Below are 17023 nucleotides of genomic sequence, written 5' to 3' on the forward strand. Positions count from 1 at the left end.
CCGGGAGTCAGATGGCTGAGCGGTGAGGGAATCGGGCTAGTAATCCGAAGGTTGCCAGTTCGATTCCCGGTCATGCCAACTGACGTTGTGTCCTTGGGCAAGGCTCAAGGAGGGGGATTTTGGCAAAAAAAAATGTGGCCGCTACCCACACGGTTAGCTGTGTTGCTCATTCCAAGAATGCACGATCCTTACAAGTTGTACCTCGTTGTAAAGGTGACTAATCAGGCTTTCCAACGATATAACATTTATTTTTATTTAAATTTTTATTGTAACGTTTCAGAACTTTTTTGGAGGGGTTTATAAGCCGTACAACCACAAGAAAACTGTAAAATCGTGGTACAAGCCGCAGCTTTATTTCCCAAAAATACAGTACCCAGATGGGGAAGACCAAAACAAGACTTCACCTGCACACCCTACCCTCCCCAGCTGTAAAAAAAACATGCAGTATTTGTATTATACACTGAAGCGGCAATGTTTATCATCTAAGTTCTTTAAACCAACAAGTGGCCCTGCAGTGCCCATCAACATTTCCTAGAACAGCAGCCATCCAGAGAAAGACCAAAACAAGTGTGATGTAGGTATGCAGGCTAGATTACCTCCTCCCCCTCTCTCTTTAGTGTGAGACGGGCAGCTGAACTATGCTGATTCCCTCCACTCATCTATCACTCACTCACTCTTGGTTGGTCTGCTCCCAAGTAAAAGTATCAATGAGCCTGTCCCTTCAGGTAGAAAAGCAAGCTGGTAGGGGAAAAAAAAACACAGGATTGTTATTTAATCCTAACCTTCTATGTGCCTTTGGACATTCCCACCCAGTAACACAGAAGGCACACACAGACATGTGCACACACACAACCAACACGGGGCCTCCCCATGCAGTGCACCGGCACACAGGGAACCACATTTTATAAAAGTAAGATGTAGCACAGGACTATGAGGACAAAAAATCCATTAGAAAATGTTCGTTTTGGAATGGAATCAACTTTTGATTAAACAAAAACATTGCCTGGAATTATTCAATATTGGAAGTATTAAAAATGCTCGAATAAGATATGATTGTCTATATGAAAGTGTCCAACTCCAAGTGTGCCCAGGTGAACTGACAGATGATACCAGTAGGATAGAAGTACAGAAGCACTCCAGACAACAACCACTTCAGGACAAACCTGCTCCGGAGTTCCATTAAAGACCAAGGAATCGGGCTGCGCAAAATGACCTAGGATCCCCTTTTTAAACAGTGGGTGTTAAGGTAGGCAATGGAAAAACTGTTTCCTTTACTGAATAAAATGTCACACTTTATGCTAACTGCAAACAACCCTTATCGACGATCTGACTGAAATAACTTAGAAGAAAACTTTACTTGAACTGCATGGGATTGTGATGAGTGCAGCGTCATCATTGTGTCTGGTTCAGGGTTGGGCGTGGGGCACCTCTGAACGGAGGTGGGGCACCTCTGAACGGAGGTGTGAAACCTCTGAAGTAGTAACACACCTTTATTGACCAGTAGTACAAGGAGCCCCAAGAGCTTGGGCGTTACAAGGCAGTTATCTGAAACCTCATATCATTACCTTAGTGAGGCAATGACAATTGTCAAATATATGGACTCAGATTGTAGTTAGGCTAGCTAGTTGTCAGGATAAGCCCATAGAGTGTTTAGTCACCCACACAGACATAAGGATGCAAATGCAAACAGAGAGCCTGAAGGTGTGCAGGTAATGGCAAGTCATAGACATGGGAGTGACAGCTTGCTGTAGTGAGTGAATGCGTAAATCTGTGTAAAAACGCGTTGCTTGAATGATGCCACATAACTTCACATAACTGGTTTGGCAAGACTCAAATCTGTCGGCTTCACATCAGGCTTGTTTAAGGTTCAAACTGAATTAGGCTGGTGACAAAGAATAGAAGACAGGTTTAACATGGGCCTTGCGTCATCGTGTGACATATACAGTTAGGTCCATAAATATTTGGACATTGACACAATTTTCATCATTTTGGCTCTGTATACCACCACAATGGATTTGAAATGAAACAATCAAGATGTGCTTTAAGTGCAGACTTTCAGCTTTAATTTCAGGGTATTTGCATCCAAATCAGGTGAACGGTGTAGGAATTACAACACATTTTATATGTGGCCCCCCCCTTTTTAAGGGACCAAAAATAATTGGACAAACTAACATAATCATAAATCTAATTGTCACTTTTAATACTTGGTTGCAAATCCTTTGCAGTCAATGACAGCCTGAAGTCTGGAACCGATAGACATCACCAGACGCTGGGTTTCGTCCCTGGTGATGCTCTGCCAGGCCTCTACTGCAACTGTCTTCAGTTCCTGCTTGTTCTTGGGGCATTTTCCCTTCAGTTTTGTCTTTAGCAAGTGAAATGCATGCTCAATTGGATTTAGGTCAGGTGATTGACTTGGCCATTGCAGAACATTCCACTTGTTTGCCTTAAAAAACTCTTTGGTTGCTTTCGCAGTATGCTTCGGGTCATTGTCCATCTGCACTGTGAAGCGCCGTCCTATGAGTTCTGAAGCATTTGGCTGAATCTGAGCAGATAATATTGCCAGAAACACTTCAGAATTCATCCTACTGCTTTTGTCAGCAGTCACATCATCGATAAATACAAGGGAACCAGTTCCATTGGCAGCCATACATGCCCACGCTATAACACTACCTCCACCATGCTTCACTGATGAGGAGGTATGCTTTGGATCATGAGCAGTTCCTTCCCTTCTCCATACTCTTCTCTTCCCATCATTCTGGTACAAGTTGATCTTGGTCTCATCTGTCCATAGGATGTTGTTCCAGAACTGTACAGGCTCTTTTAGATGTTTTTTGGCAAACTCTAATCTGGTCTTCCTGTTTTGAGACTCACCAATGGTTTACATCTTGTGGTGAACCCTCTGTATTTACTCTGGTGAAGTCTTCTCTTAATTTTTGACTTTGACACAGATACGCCTACCTCCTGGAGAGTGTTCTTGATCTGGCCAACTGTTGTGAAGGGGTTTTTCTTCACCAGGGAAAGAATTCTTCTGTCATCCACCACAGTTGTTTTCCGTGGTCTTCCGGGTCTTTTGGTGTTGCTGAGCTCACCAGTGCGTTCTTTCTTTTTAAGAATGTACCAAACAGTTGATTTGGCCACACCTAATGTTTTTGCTATCTCTCTGATAGGTTTGTTTTGATTTTTCAGCCTAACGATGGCTTGCTTCACTGATGGTGACAGCTCTTTGGACTTCATATTGAGAGTTGACAGCAACAGATTCCAAACACAAATACCATACTTGAAATGAACTCTAGACCTTTTATCTGCTCCTTGTCAATGAAATAACGAACTCCCATGAGGGAATAACATACACCTGGCCATGGAACAGCTGAGCAGCCAATTGTCCAATTACTTTTGGTCCCTTAAAAAGGGGGGGGCCACATATAAAATGTATTGTAATTCCTACACCGTTCACCTGATTTGGATGTAAATACCCTGAAATTAAAGCTGAAAGTCTGCACTTAAAGCACATCTTGATTGTTTCATTTCAAATCCATTGTGGTGGTATACAGAGCCAAAATGATGAAAATTGTGTCAATGTCCAAATATTTATGGACCTAACTGTAGGTCTAGACAGCGCGGTCAATTGGCGTTAATCATCATTCATTTCAAGAACTTTAACTAAATGATGAAAACAATGTAACAAGCTGTGGTCCCAACACAAGCTCTTCTCCTGCCTGGCCCCCGATTGGTGGAATCACTTTCCCACCTCCATCAGAGACACTGACTGTCTCCCCACCTTCAAGAAAAGGCTCAAGACGCACTTGTTCTGGGAGTACAACGGTACTTAGGAATGATTTGCTGGACCTGATGTTAGTTTCCTCCAGGATCACAAATGACTCTTATTGAGAGACTCGTTGCTCTTGTTGGTTAGTTGTAACTGATTTAAAATTCTTGTACTCGCTGCGAAATATATTATTGTTGCTTGCTTTTTTGTACAGGTACACTTGCACTTTTGAGGTTCAGGTTTTTTAATTGTAACTTGTTTAACTGGTGTGGTTTTTCACAACGTATGCTTCATGTTTTGGCTACCCGCAATGTTTGGGGCTATCTCGTTGTTATGATCAGTAACTTATGCACTTTTGTAAAGCTCTCTCTTGGAAGTCGCTTTGGATAAAAGCGTCTGCTAAATGAATACATGTAAATGTAAACTTCAAGAAGACTCTAAGTGGCCACTCTCTTTAAGCTACAGCACAACTTTTAAACAAGTGGTTCACTCTGCAAGTCTCGCTACTCTGGTTTCAAATAAACAGGGCTCGAAATGTACTTTTTTACTTGGTAGAGCACCAGCAAAGATTTTGGCACCCACCGGAAATGTTCATATTGTCTCTTCAGCTCCTCAAATTTAGCGCGCTAGTTAGCTCCCTGTCACGTGACAATGGAGCGCAGTGACAAGGATTGATTGACGGCTAATATAACCAATCTGAAATCTGCAATTAAGTTAAGAACGAAAATATGAAGTTCAATTGGTTATGTAACGTTGGATAGAATGGTGGACCGATCACTGTATCACCTCACAGCAGGCACGTACTGTGCAGTAGGCTACTTTGCGAGCGTTTTGTAAAGAAATTAAAACAGGTCGCACCATAACGATTATTTGTACTTGCACAAATGCTCCCAAATATATTTTGAGGTCGCACAGATATAATTTGGGGGCATATGCAACCAAAATCGTCACAATTTTGAGCCCTGAACCTATTTGCCAACCCTACGCTAAACTCCTGGGTTTGACAGACAGGGAAACTGGGCACAAACCACAGACAGGCTTGATTAAAATAAGAAAGGAAAGCAGCAGAATACCTGAGAGGAGTGGCATTCTCCTGAGGTGTATTCTGGGCATAACAACTTCTGTACTTCCCAAGTGTTAATCCTGCCTGTCGCCCTGTGACTGCAGGGCAGGGGTTTACTACTCACCTTACGTCTATGGGGAAGCTGTGACATCTGAGAATGTGTTAGCCATTCTGAGACAGTAGTCTGTAACGTGAACTGTTCTATGGGTGTCAGGGCTTTGCTTCGAAGTATCTACCCTGTCAGCTTTCACTGTGAGAGCAGTTTGCGGTGGTGTGTTTGCTATATAGACTGTATATAAATGGGCGACGCATCTCCGCTTCCTTCCACTGTACAACAATGAAGCCAAAATATTCCGGTCCGGATACGGGTGCTGCCATCTTGCGCTGGTGATGTCATTTGGAGCAAGAGTCGGCGCAGTTGTGATCGGGTGGTGGAGCTGCAGTATTGAGATGCCACCCCTACACTTGCCCGACCCAATCGCAAGCACACACTAACCCCTTTTTATATATTTTTATAACGTTAAAAACAAACTGATCAGAAAAATGAGCAATTGAACAGACATCAGTGTGGTAAGAACGACCTAAAATGACAGAAACCATCTTTGGGAAAGAAAAAAAATGGGCGTGCTCTTAGATTTTTTCTTTTGGTTTATGTCCCATCCGCTAACATGGGGGGGGGGGAACTTATGACTTATACTGCCACCAGGGGGCGATCAAAATGTTTTGGCTTCACTTTTGGGGAGCTGTCATGCCGTCCATTCTTTGTACAGTCAATGGTTTGCTCCACTTGGTTCTCTAAGCCTAAACTTCTGGCTGGTGGGCTTGCTATTAAACAGACATACGACGGGGAGTACAGTGTGGGGAGACTGAGTAGATACCAAATCTTAATTAAAATCTGCTTTCAACCGAACACCAGCACAAGGCTGGATAGCCGTCCAACGTAGGCTATCTGGGAAGAAGCCTACACACTTTTTTTGTTTACTTTTATTAGGTTTACTTTTCTCAAAGTAAACCTAATATAGATCACTAATGGATATCAAGTCAAGGGACCTGAATGGGGTGAGAATTTTGTATTCATAGTTTTCAGTCACGTGACATGCTCTGTGACCTGGAGGGCAGAAAGCTGCTGGTGATAGCAGCTCACACCATTGAGACGCAGCAAAAGCCGGCAAATTTACCTTCCCACGTTTCTTTGGATCACCTCTCAGCTAAAGAAAAGGAAAGATATGGACACAAACTGCAAGTGTTGGCGTCTAACACAACAACCTAACTATTTAGCTAACTAGCTAACTTTATCTCACTACGACCAATGCAGTTGGTCACCTCGATACACAACAAACTATCTACAACCGATTACATAAAGATGTGTTTTATGTCTAAAAATACGATCATTAATATACTTGCGTTTAACTTTACTTGTGCTTAGCTTTGATGAAGTGTTCGCTGCAAATACGTGTATATTTGGACGGCTGCCATTGTATGCCCTCACCTGAGACAGAGGTAGTGTTGTTTAATGGCACAAATCCACAATCTTCTCTCTATATTTTCTTTATCGGACGGAATTCTGTAGAAACCCAACCCAGGCTTAACTCCTCTGCAATTAGTGCATCCGATAGCACAACAACTATCCGGCATTATGCCTGAACAAAAGCAGCAGACTCAACATAAATGTATGACTTTATAATGGGTGGCAGGCAGCAGTCTTTTTTGCCCTCCAGGGGGGTGTGTCCCTTGGAACGTGACGTCACGTGAAAACTATGAATGAAGTGTTAAATGTGTGGATTTTGGGTTGGGCATGTGGATTTTGTGAAGGTGTGAATAATTTTTTATTAATGTTTTATATAGTTCTGTGTAACGAATTATTAACAAAGGAATTATTTTGAACCCCCCCGCCCCCCGGTCAGACACGGGGTGACCCCCACGGAAAGGTTACCTCCCCTTTCTCTTCCCAGAGAATTCGGCCCACCAATGAGAAAATGAGCTACGACCGTGCGAGCGCGATATTGGTTTTCCCTCAAGACACATCATGGCTTGCAAACGACCGAAGCATGGCAGTTAGCCCCGCCTCTCTCTTCCTCATAGCATTTAAAGCTACAGACACAGAAATGGCACGTCCTAAGGAAAGCTCATTGTGGGACTGCTCGTAGTGGCTGTAATTCTGCACCAAGGCTGAATCAGAGGAGTAAACATGCAGTGTGTGGCTATTACTAGCGAAACTTATGTAGTCCAAATGATCTGTTTGCCAGAGAGAGTGGAAATTCCACTGTGTTTGCCTTTGAAAAACTTTGAGAACCATCCATTGCAAATGAGTCATTAAGCACATTAATAAATCAAATTAAAACAAGAGAGAGAATGAGCTATATGAAAGCTTGACACATCTCTTTGATATCTAAACAAATATTCATTGATTCCCATTCTGCTGGCACACACAATGGAAAAAGGCCACATGACACAGTCGGTCAATTAATTGGCAAAGCTGCCATTACAGCAGAGTGCAGTGGTAGTCAACCTCACTCAAGTTCTGATTCCTGGACTCAGTCCTGATTTTGTCTTTTAACCTTTTGTTGACCTTTTCGTCAATGGAAAATCCAAAATAATCCACTTTTTTGCCAGTCAGGTCCGAAAAGGGGCAGTTATAAAAAACGGCCTTGTGACAAACCTTTATAGTCAGCCATCTTTGAAAAATCAAAGATTTGTCTTACTTGCTTCAGAGAAAAACTGCCTACCTCTCAGGGCTTCAGGCTGCCATGGCAACACTGTCGTTCTCCCAGTGAGTCATCATTTCAGCGTCTATCACACAACAGGGGCTATAAACAGTCCAGCAGCACATCCACTGCAGGAAGGAAGCAGCATCTCTACAGCTGTACTTCAACACCCTCCTACATTTAGGTTTGGTCACTGTGGTCCATCTCTGACAGGTCAATCATTATGTCTGAATGTCTTTTCCAGCTGCAGTACCTTCATCATCCCTGACCTTAGGTCAGAGAGAAACAGACAATATTAATAGAACGTAGAGAGTAATGTCACTGCTAAAACATCATTATAGCAAATGCCAGGCCTTTATTATAAGCTTGTTCTTAATTGACTAAAATTAAGGTAAAATAAATATAAATTGCATGTGTCGAACCGTGAGTCTATTCAATCAGCTACAGTATGAATGCTGATACGAATACTTCAAAGAGCTGAACAGTCAAAGCGTTTTACGTGAATCACGCCAGCCTTGTGTTTCCTAGGCATTGCTGATTGCGGACACAGGCCTTTTTCGAATTATGTATAAACCAAGGTACATAACCACTAGAGGTGGGTGAAAAATCGATTCACATATGAATCGCAATTCAGTCTTATAGCGATTCACAAATTTCAAATATCGATATACCGTATTTCTTCGATATATACCGCCCTCAAATAAATGCTGCCCTCGAATAAACGCTGCACCAAAAATGAACATTGTGTAATAAACGCCGCCCTCGATTAAACGCTGCACCAAAAAAACGGTTATTTAATTGGTTAAATTAAAACACAGTATTTATTACACAAGTAAATCACAAGTGTACTATAATCGAAGCACTGGCAGACACAAGTGGCTTTCTTGCTACAGGTTTATTTGAAGCTTCTTCTCCAAATCCACCGTGAAACCCACAGTAACGAGAAAATAAAGACCACATTAGCTTAATATGAACATACAATGACATGCGCAGCATGTAAATAACGTTCACCAAAGTAAAATACAGAAACACACAACAACATACCTCGTTGGCTGCATGCTGTACACAAGGGAAGAGAGGTTTCCTTAGATCGCTAACTCAGCTATAAAAACCTTAAACTTTTATCGGAGCATTACATTTTCCGTGCTTCGCTTGCTTTTAGCTTGTCGACTCTCACTCAAGGCCTTCAAAATAAAAGGCACTGTACTCTTACCAAATAAAGTCATTTAATAATACTGAATGCAATTATATCATTCTAAATTATGACATTGGTTGAAAACAAATGATAAATTATTATAATTTTATTGCGACAATTACATGTACAATATAGCGAGATAGCTGACTTCACCACTCGCGAATTCACCTTTCATCAACCCCAAGTTCGCGTGCTACAGATCTGTTGCTGCTGGTGAATGCTTTCTGCACAGCTTTCTGTTTGAAAGCTAAAGTGTAAGAACGTTTCGGCATGCTGCTTCAGATTTCTACACAGTCAATTTTACAATAAGCTTTGTGTTTTACCTCCTTGTCTGGTCTTCGTTTGTCTATGGCCGTACTGCAGCTACAATTCACTAAATCTCTCTGACTAATTAAACACCGCCCTCGAATAAACGCCGCCCTCGAATAAACGCTGCACCAAAAATGATCATTGTGGAATAAACGCTGCAGCGTTTAATCAATGAAATACGGTATATATATTATTATTTATTTTCTCAACACAACTGCCTATCACAGTCAAATAGAAACAAGTAACACTAAGCAGAAAACAGGAATCAAATGTAAGCATATATTGAATGGAAATTTGATTAAAAATCGTGAGTCGATTCTTTATTGAATTGTGACCCCAAGAATCGATTCGTATCGTGAGGTACCAAAATATTCCCACCCCTAATAACCACACCACCCATTAGAGCAGTATAGATTTAACAGAAATCAAACCAGTCCGGTTGTGAGCTCCCCTCTCCCATTTCTGCTCCCAGGGAATACTTCAATGTGACTGAGGCGGGGGAATCGACAAGTTATTTAAAACAGGCTCATCTGAACTGGAATGAAAGGTCGGTTCAGAGAGAGCCCCTGGGGAGGGTCTGTTATGAGACCTGACCCTGGGAACCACAGATGACCGTTGGGATCTCCGTATGTGTGAGGCTAAACCCCAACTTAGGACCTACACCTGAGCTGTAACAAACAAAACCTTGAGTTGCTTGCAAAAAAAGACCATGACAAAACATGGTCAAAGTGACCGATATTACTGCTCAGTGACGAGTAGGGTGGGTTACCGAAACCTGGCGCCAATATGGCACCGGTATCTATATAACCGGTACTGGACCGAATCAGAACGCTGATTTTGGTGCCTCTTAACTGCCTGAGCTGTCAATTGAAATATTTGTCCTCTGGTGCTCAAAAATGGACGGAAGAAGCACCATCACCACACATAATCGCTAGTTAAATTATACTGCATTCATGTGGTATGATAATGGTGAATAATCAACACAGCAACACAGCAACACAGAAATTCAAAGAACATGGCAGACAACAGTGATTGGTTGATGGTTTTTGTTGTGTTTACTTATATTTATACATTTAAGTATACTTTAAGCTTTTAACATATTGTTCAATTTAAAGAAAAATAAATTTCAATGAAAAGGTCATCCACCGTCGTTTTGTGGGTCTTTAAAAAAAGGATGGGTTCAGACACCGTTTAGGCACAGTTACCATTTTATAAGTATCAATTTGCCACCGGTATCTAAAAAACCCAAACGATACCCAGGGCTCGACATTAATGGATTTTTTTGTAGGGCAAGTGGAAGAGAAATTTACTTGCCCACTGGACAAGTCAAAACTCAAACAAAATGCCATGTTACTTCACGTTATGTTCCACTCATTATGTTTATTTTACCGATTTTATTTGACCGAATTCTGCATTAGCAAAACACAAAAGTCCCAATATCTCTACAGACGATGCATCTAATATCATGCTCAACACTTGAACGGGGGCTTATTACTTGAAAGAGGAATTATTTACTGTGTCATCTCAGTTACACTATCAGGGCTTTGAAATACTGTGACTTGCTCAAGTAAGCAAATGGCTAGTAGAGCATAACATTTCATAATAATTCCAGTAAATCAAGCAGCGCTGTAAGACCCAGTGAAATGTCATACAGATAACAAACTAACATTAGCTAGCATCGCTACGACATTGGCTAACTCTACTTCGGTAGGCTATCCTCAGTATTTGCAAGCTAGCTAAATTTATACTGTATCTAAAATAAGATAAATAGTCCCGAGACGAGCTTTCACGGGTGTTCGCGTGTCTATGTTGCTTCACTCCTTGTGCCTGTGCCTCGTCCATTACTGTTTACAACGTTAGCATTTACATTTAGTCATTTAGCAGACGCTCTTATCCAGAGCGACTTACAGTTAGTACAGGGACATTCCCCGAGGCAAGTAGGGTGAAGTGCCTTGCCCAAGGACACAACGTCATTTTGCACGGCCGGGAATCGAACTGGCAACCTTCTGATTACTAGCCCGCTTCCCTAACCGCTCAGCCACCTGACTCCCTTAGCAGGACTACTTGGTTGGCGTTGCCTTCTTAGCGTGAGAAGTACAAGGTTTGGCGTGAGAGCGTGTGAACTGGTTGAATTGTGTCTCACGGCCAATGCGTGAGCGTTGGCAGCCCTGTATTAAAAGGTGTATAGCCTACTTTACAGTTGAATATGTGCTGATATTTAACTATGTAACTACATTTAACCGATACAAATGCTGCTAATGCTTGCTAGGTACACAGCTGCCAACGCTAGCTAGAAACGTCAACACAATGTTTTTTTTAAATAAAATGATAAATCTTTACCCGGACAAGTGACTTTTGTGCATGGACAAGTGAAACGTGAATGTACTTCAAAAAGTTAATGTCGAGCCCTGATACCCAATGAGTGATGAGGAACAGTGACAGATGATCTACTGCAGTCACTAAGCAAACATGAAGCAAGTCCTCATTGTGCTGCTAACTCACTGTATCATTCCAGCTTCCTTACTGCTAAATTATGCTACCATAAAGATGGGACAACTGGTCTAAAGCCAACCAGACTTCACAAACATACCTAGCTGCCCCCTCCCACTGCTGCCCTGGCTTCCTAGACCCACAAACACAGACCACTACCACCCTGGCTTCCCAGTGCCACAACCACAATGCCCTGGTCTCCCAGCCCCACAACCACAGACCACTACTACTGCCCTGGCTTCCCAGCCCCCCGTCTCCACAGTGACTCGTGTGCTGTCATTGATAACTTCCTGAATTAATTCTGTCTTGTGCTTCACATCCTACCAGTATCATGTTTCAGGCGATATCCCTAAAAATAATGGGCCTCATTCTCAAACATTTTCTGAAGTTTCTTCTGAAATGTTTCTTACGGGCTTCGGAAAAACAACGTAAGAAAAAGACATCCGCCAAATTCAAGAACGCTTGAAAATGTGTTCCTACGCAGCAGAAGTTCTGAGCTGTGCTCCCCCGAAAGAGTTTTCTTAAGTTGAAAGCGTGTCCTCGTGCTCCTGAATTTGCATACATACACACCCCGACAGCTCCTTATAAGGGCACGCAACAGCAGTGACGTGTGCAGTCAGAATCGACACAATTAGGAAAGCAACAGGAACGCACGTTATGTCCAAGCGAAAAGCAATTGTGCCATATTGTATGCCTAGGGTGCACACTCGTCCCTTTAAATAGGTCGAGTGATCAGTGATAATTGGATGGCCTGGTTGAATTTATATGATGTTCAAGTCCAATTTAAAGGTTTTATTTGTCACATACAACATCATACCAGTAAGATGAGCAGTGGAATTGTTTCCACTGGATCTAATAGTGTGCACACTAAGCAAGGTAAATTATTATAATCCGAGGATGTCTGTAGAGTTGATGTGAACGCAATCACCAACGATTTCTCACAAATTCATTAGGTGCGTTCGACATGGACTGCGGCTACATGAAACGACCGGCGAGAGTAGCTGCTTGCAGTCGGGGAGGAGTTGAAAACGGCTCTGTGAAGTCGGACATTCCAGCTTCTCGTGGTTTGCTGCGTTGACGTCGAAGTTGTCGTGTGTGAGTCTGGCCAATCATGAAATAGCTGTGTCGTCATTGGAACCCTTGCAGTTGCTCTTGAGAAAATGCGCTCGGCTACACAGCCGGCAGTTCTCGAATCGATATCGCGGTACTTTGATGGCTACGTCACAGTGACCTAGCCTCGGCGCCGTCTCAAGTCGGACAAAAAGTCTAACCAGAATTCATTGTTTCAAGTCAGCCACCTGCAGCCGGCTGCAGCGCTGCATGAAGTCAGTTCATGTCGAACGCACCTATTAACACTTGTAACACAGAGTTTTCTTAACCCTCGTGCTGCCTTCGGGTCACATGACCCAAAGGTTCATAACGAACCATCGTTGTGTTTACCCAATTTTACCCAATACAAAAACAAATAAAAATAATTTTCTTTTAACCTTTGCAATGTGGGGGGTCTGAGACAGCCCAACGGTTAAAAGAAAATGCTTCACTTTGTCTTTGTATGCTGTAAATCTGTCGCAATACGACGGTGGGTCACAATGACTGATGGGTCAGAATGACCCGAAGATAACACAAGGGTTAAATGCGATTCCCCTTGTGGTTTTTTAACGAATCGCATTTGAGACAACTCTGGCCGATTTACGACTGCTATTTCAAGTTCGGAAAGTCTTCTGAAGTTCAGAACAAATCCCAGATGAGAAAACTTTCATGAATGCCAAATGTTTTCCTAAATCCAATTCAGAAGAAATTACTTCTTAAATTCTTCTTAGCTGCGTTCGAGAATGAGGCCCATTGACATTAGTAAAGAATTCATTTCAAACAATAAACCAAACATTGACAAGACAAACCTTTCTTGACCCCTTATTAACACCGAACGCGTCTGCGGAGCTGATCGGGTCTGCACACGGTGTTTCAATGCACAGTGTTTTTACTTTGAAGTGACCAGGGGCATGTTCCGCAAAACGAATTTAAGCCAGGCATGTCAGTTACTTTCCTGTTTATTTGGTAAACTCGGTTTATGTAAGACGCATTCGATTTGTCGATGTTATCAACAACGTAGACAAAAAAAAAAAAATATATATATATTTCTGTTGTCGACAAGTAGTTTGATATAATATGACCTATTTTAAGGGCATGCAATAACGGGATTTGATCAGTGCAGCACTGTAGCGCTAGACTGTAATGCTCCCTTATGCAATTCAATAGAAAACCAGACAGAGCCGAACTAGCAGTGTGGGATCGTTTTACAAAACTTCAAACAAAATTCTGTCGTGTGTAGTAATACCTGCATGGCGGAACTTGCCTTTCATGGGAGCACAACGTGCATGTTGGAGCCTTAAAAACGGGCTAGTTGTATGTGTCCTCTCGTATTTCACGCTTAGGCCTACTAACACCATAGCAACATGTTCAAAGACAGCGGTTCGACAGCACTGTGTGTATAACCATTTAACCCTTGTGTTATCTTTGGGTCATTCTGACCCATTAGTCATTGTGACCCACCGTTGTATTGCAACAAATTTACTACATACAAAAACAAAGTGAAGCCTTTTCTTTTAACCGTTGGGCTGTCTCAGACCCCGCACATTGCAAAGGTTAAAAGAAAATAATTTGTATTTGTTTTTGTATTGGGTAAAATTGGGTAAACACAACGATGGTTCATTATGAACCTTTGGGTCATGTGACCCAATTTTTTTTCAGACAGGCCTGCCCCCACTGCTAAAAAAAAATCCTGACGGAAACACCGGGTACTCTTGCTTGTCTGAACTTGACCAATCAAGTAACAAAAACAAATTGCATTTTTGCCATCAAAATAACACAGGTATGATTGCATCTGCTAAAAAAGTATTCAGAGAATCCTGCTTGCAGCCACCTTTAAGGTTAAAACAAGCACAATTTGTAATTGTCTTCAGAGACACATTTGTCATTGCTGAATACATTAACATTTCACTTTCAGGCACATGCTTTAGCATCACAATGTTTGCTATGGCAGCTGAACCCGCTGAGATTCACCTACTAGTTAGATTCAAGGCAGAGCCACCATCTAAAGGAACAACATGGCTTGGGTTAAACCTTTTATCTGGTCACTTCTCCCAATAATTCATAGTTGATAAATGGGAAATGACTGTCAAGGCTCTCCCAAGAGCTGGATCTTGATACTGATAGTCAACACACACACGCCCCTCAGATAAAAACCCAGCTCTATACCTTGAAAGTGAACACGAGACTCAACACCTGTGACTATGCGAGTGTAGCAGGGCCGCAACAACCAAATAAATGAGAAGGGCCAATCCTAAATCAACAACTGCCATATTTATAGCATACTGTTTCACATATATGGGCCAGCGCAAGATCTTTCACACACTAAAGTCTTTAATGGAAAATACCTTGCCTTCTCAAAGCTAAGCATGTGACATGTCTGCACCCCTGGTCATTACAACAGTTCCAAAGATCTGACACTGTTTACTGACACATGACATGGGATGGGTGGGTTATTAGCCCTACCCAGAACTGTGCGAGGTATCTGAAGGACTATGCAGGCTTCTCTCTGTAAGCTGTTTAAGTCTGTGCACTTGTCAAATCATACGCTTAATTTCCATGTGAAGTCTTTAGCCTCTAGGGGAAAGGTGAATACATTTATGAGTCAATGACATACAGTCCACCAACTGATACCAATAGTATAATCAACGTAAGTGCTATTACGCTCACTAGATTAGCCAGTTGCAGGTATTTCAATATGATCCGCCGAACTGAAGACACCTTAACAGCATACCGCTGCCTCCAAAGAACTAATATTTCCGTTCCAAGAACGCTCCTGTAATGTTAAGGCTACACAGCTTATGTATGATCAATAATTTGTCTTCCAAATACCCAACCGAAAAGAGAAATGTATTTTCATACAGATATAACTCGTCACTTGTAAAAAAAATATCCCCACTAATAACACAAAATCTCATTTTCTTACACGTTTATTTGGCCATTTATCGTCTTACCTTTGAGCTGTGGCAAGGGTGAAAGCTCGACCAAGGCGCTTTGAGTTCGAAACTGGGAAGAACCTTGGGATTTTTTCTGTTTCTGGGCCTTCCTCATTGATTTTCGGGTGAACCCGTCCACTTTCTCAGACGCAGAGATAGCAGACATTTTGATTCACCAACAATTGAAAGATTTCTGGCAAGTACACCTGACTACAACAAACGGGTTTTCCTCGGATATTCTCCCGTGTGCATCAGAAATGTTCTTGAAGTTAAAACCACTGATCACCCAGCAGGCTTGTTGAGGCAGCACTATCCTTGTACGATCCACCGTGGTCGGTCGCTCGCTAGTCAATTTCCACAACCCGCATCATTCGGTCTGCTCCGCTTGTTGATAGTCCCGCGAGCTGTTTACAAAACTACTTGCATTAAGCCAGGAAACTCATGACATTCAACTGACTGAATAGGTGCAGGTGTGACAGCTCTAAGAAACTGCAACAACAACGACCTATCTGAATGTGTACGTTGACGGGATCATAATTGCTAAACATCTAGCTACCTGTTGCTATCATTGCATGAACACTTAGCTTTAGACAGGAAAAACAGCTTAGCTAGCTTGTAATGCTACTGCTAGCCAGGTTGCTGACTCAATGACACCACACGCAAAGTTCAGAGTAAAGTTACCTAGCTTCCTGGTTTGAAAAGTTGCAAACTAAAGAAAACAATAGTTATTAAATTATTGCAGTTTCTAAAAATAAATATCTAGCTATTCCGTGCAGACGGTTGGTCCAAATACAAGTAACCTGGCCGTGTGGTCTGGAAACCTCGAACTGGTAGAAGCTGCTAGTTAGCTAACGATCGAAAGGGAGGAAGCAGCACAGCACCAATGGAGTCACACTCGGTCTTGCTTTTGTGATAGTCTGATGTTGGTGAAATGAGGCAACAAAAATCAATAGTTACTGTACTGAATATCGGATTTTTTCCAATATAAACGCCTGAATCATGCAATAGACCTCCACAATGAGCTGACGAGTCCATAGACAATCATAAACTGTCGCCCCGTCGTTGTAGAATTCGGGGGTGACGCGTGAGTACGTCATTGACAGACACTTCCATAACCCAATGAAAATGTAGACAGTTTTGTACTTTTGAACCAATCAAGTTATTTAATATATTAAAACCTAATAAATAAACTTAATCCCAAATGTAATTATCCACAACCTACTGTATAGTTATTTGATGTATTCAAAAAAAACAACTCACATGTAAGATTTTGTTGTGAAACGTAATACATAAGTTTCAATCAAAGAAATGCAAATACTCACTTCCACATGTGATAATTTATGAACAAGCATTTAAATTCAAATTAGAAGTCAAATATTGCATCTCAAATACCATAATCCCAATTGGTAAAAAAGAAAGAAAAGTCGATGGCAGAAGAAGTAGAGGGTTCAGGAAAAGGCCATGTAAATAAAC

General features: G+C 41.9%; 1 protein-coding gene across 1 annotated transcript in view; it reads right to left on the bottom strand.

Moving 5' to 3' along the window:
• The window catches only part of ppp2r5a (protein phosphatase 2, regulatory subunit B', alpha isoform), a 94701-nt gene extending 78068 nt beyond the window's left edge, over window positions 1-16633 (bottom strand). Inside the window, exon 1 of the mRNA XM_062468327.1 lies at window positions 15569-16633. Within this exon, the coding sequence (XP_062324311.1) occupies window positions 15569-15716 (148 nt within the window). The 5' untranslated portion in view covers window positions 15717-16633. The remainder of the gene's footprint in view (window positions 1-15568) is intronic.
• Between the last annotated feature and the right edge of the window lie 390 nt (window positions 16634-17023).

The sequence above is a fragment of the Osmerus eperlanus genome, chromosome 8 (assembly GCF_963692335.1).
Source record: "Osmerus eperlanus chromosome 8, fOsmEpe2.1, whole genome shotgun sequence".
NCBI lineage: Eukaryota > Metazoa > Chordata > Actinopteri > Osmeriformes > Osmeridae > Osmerus > Osmerus eperlanus.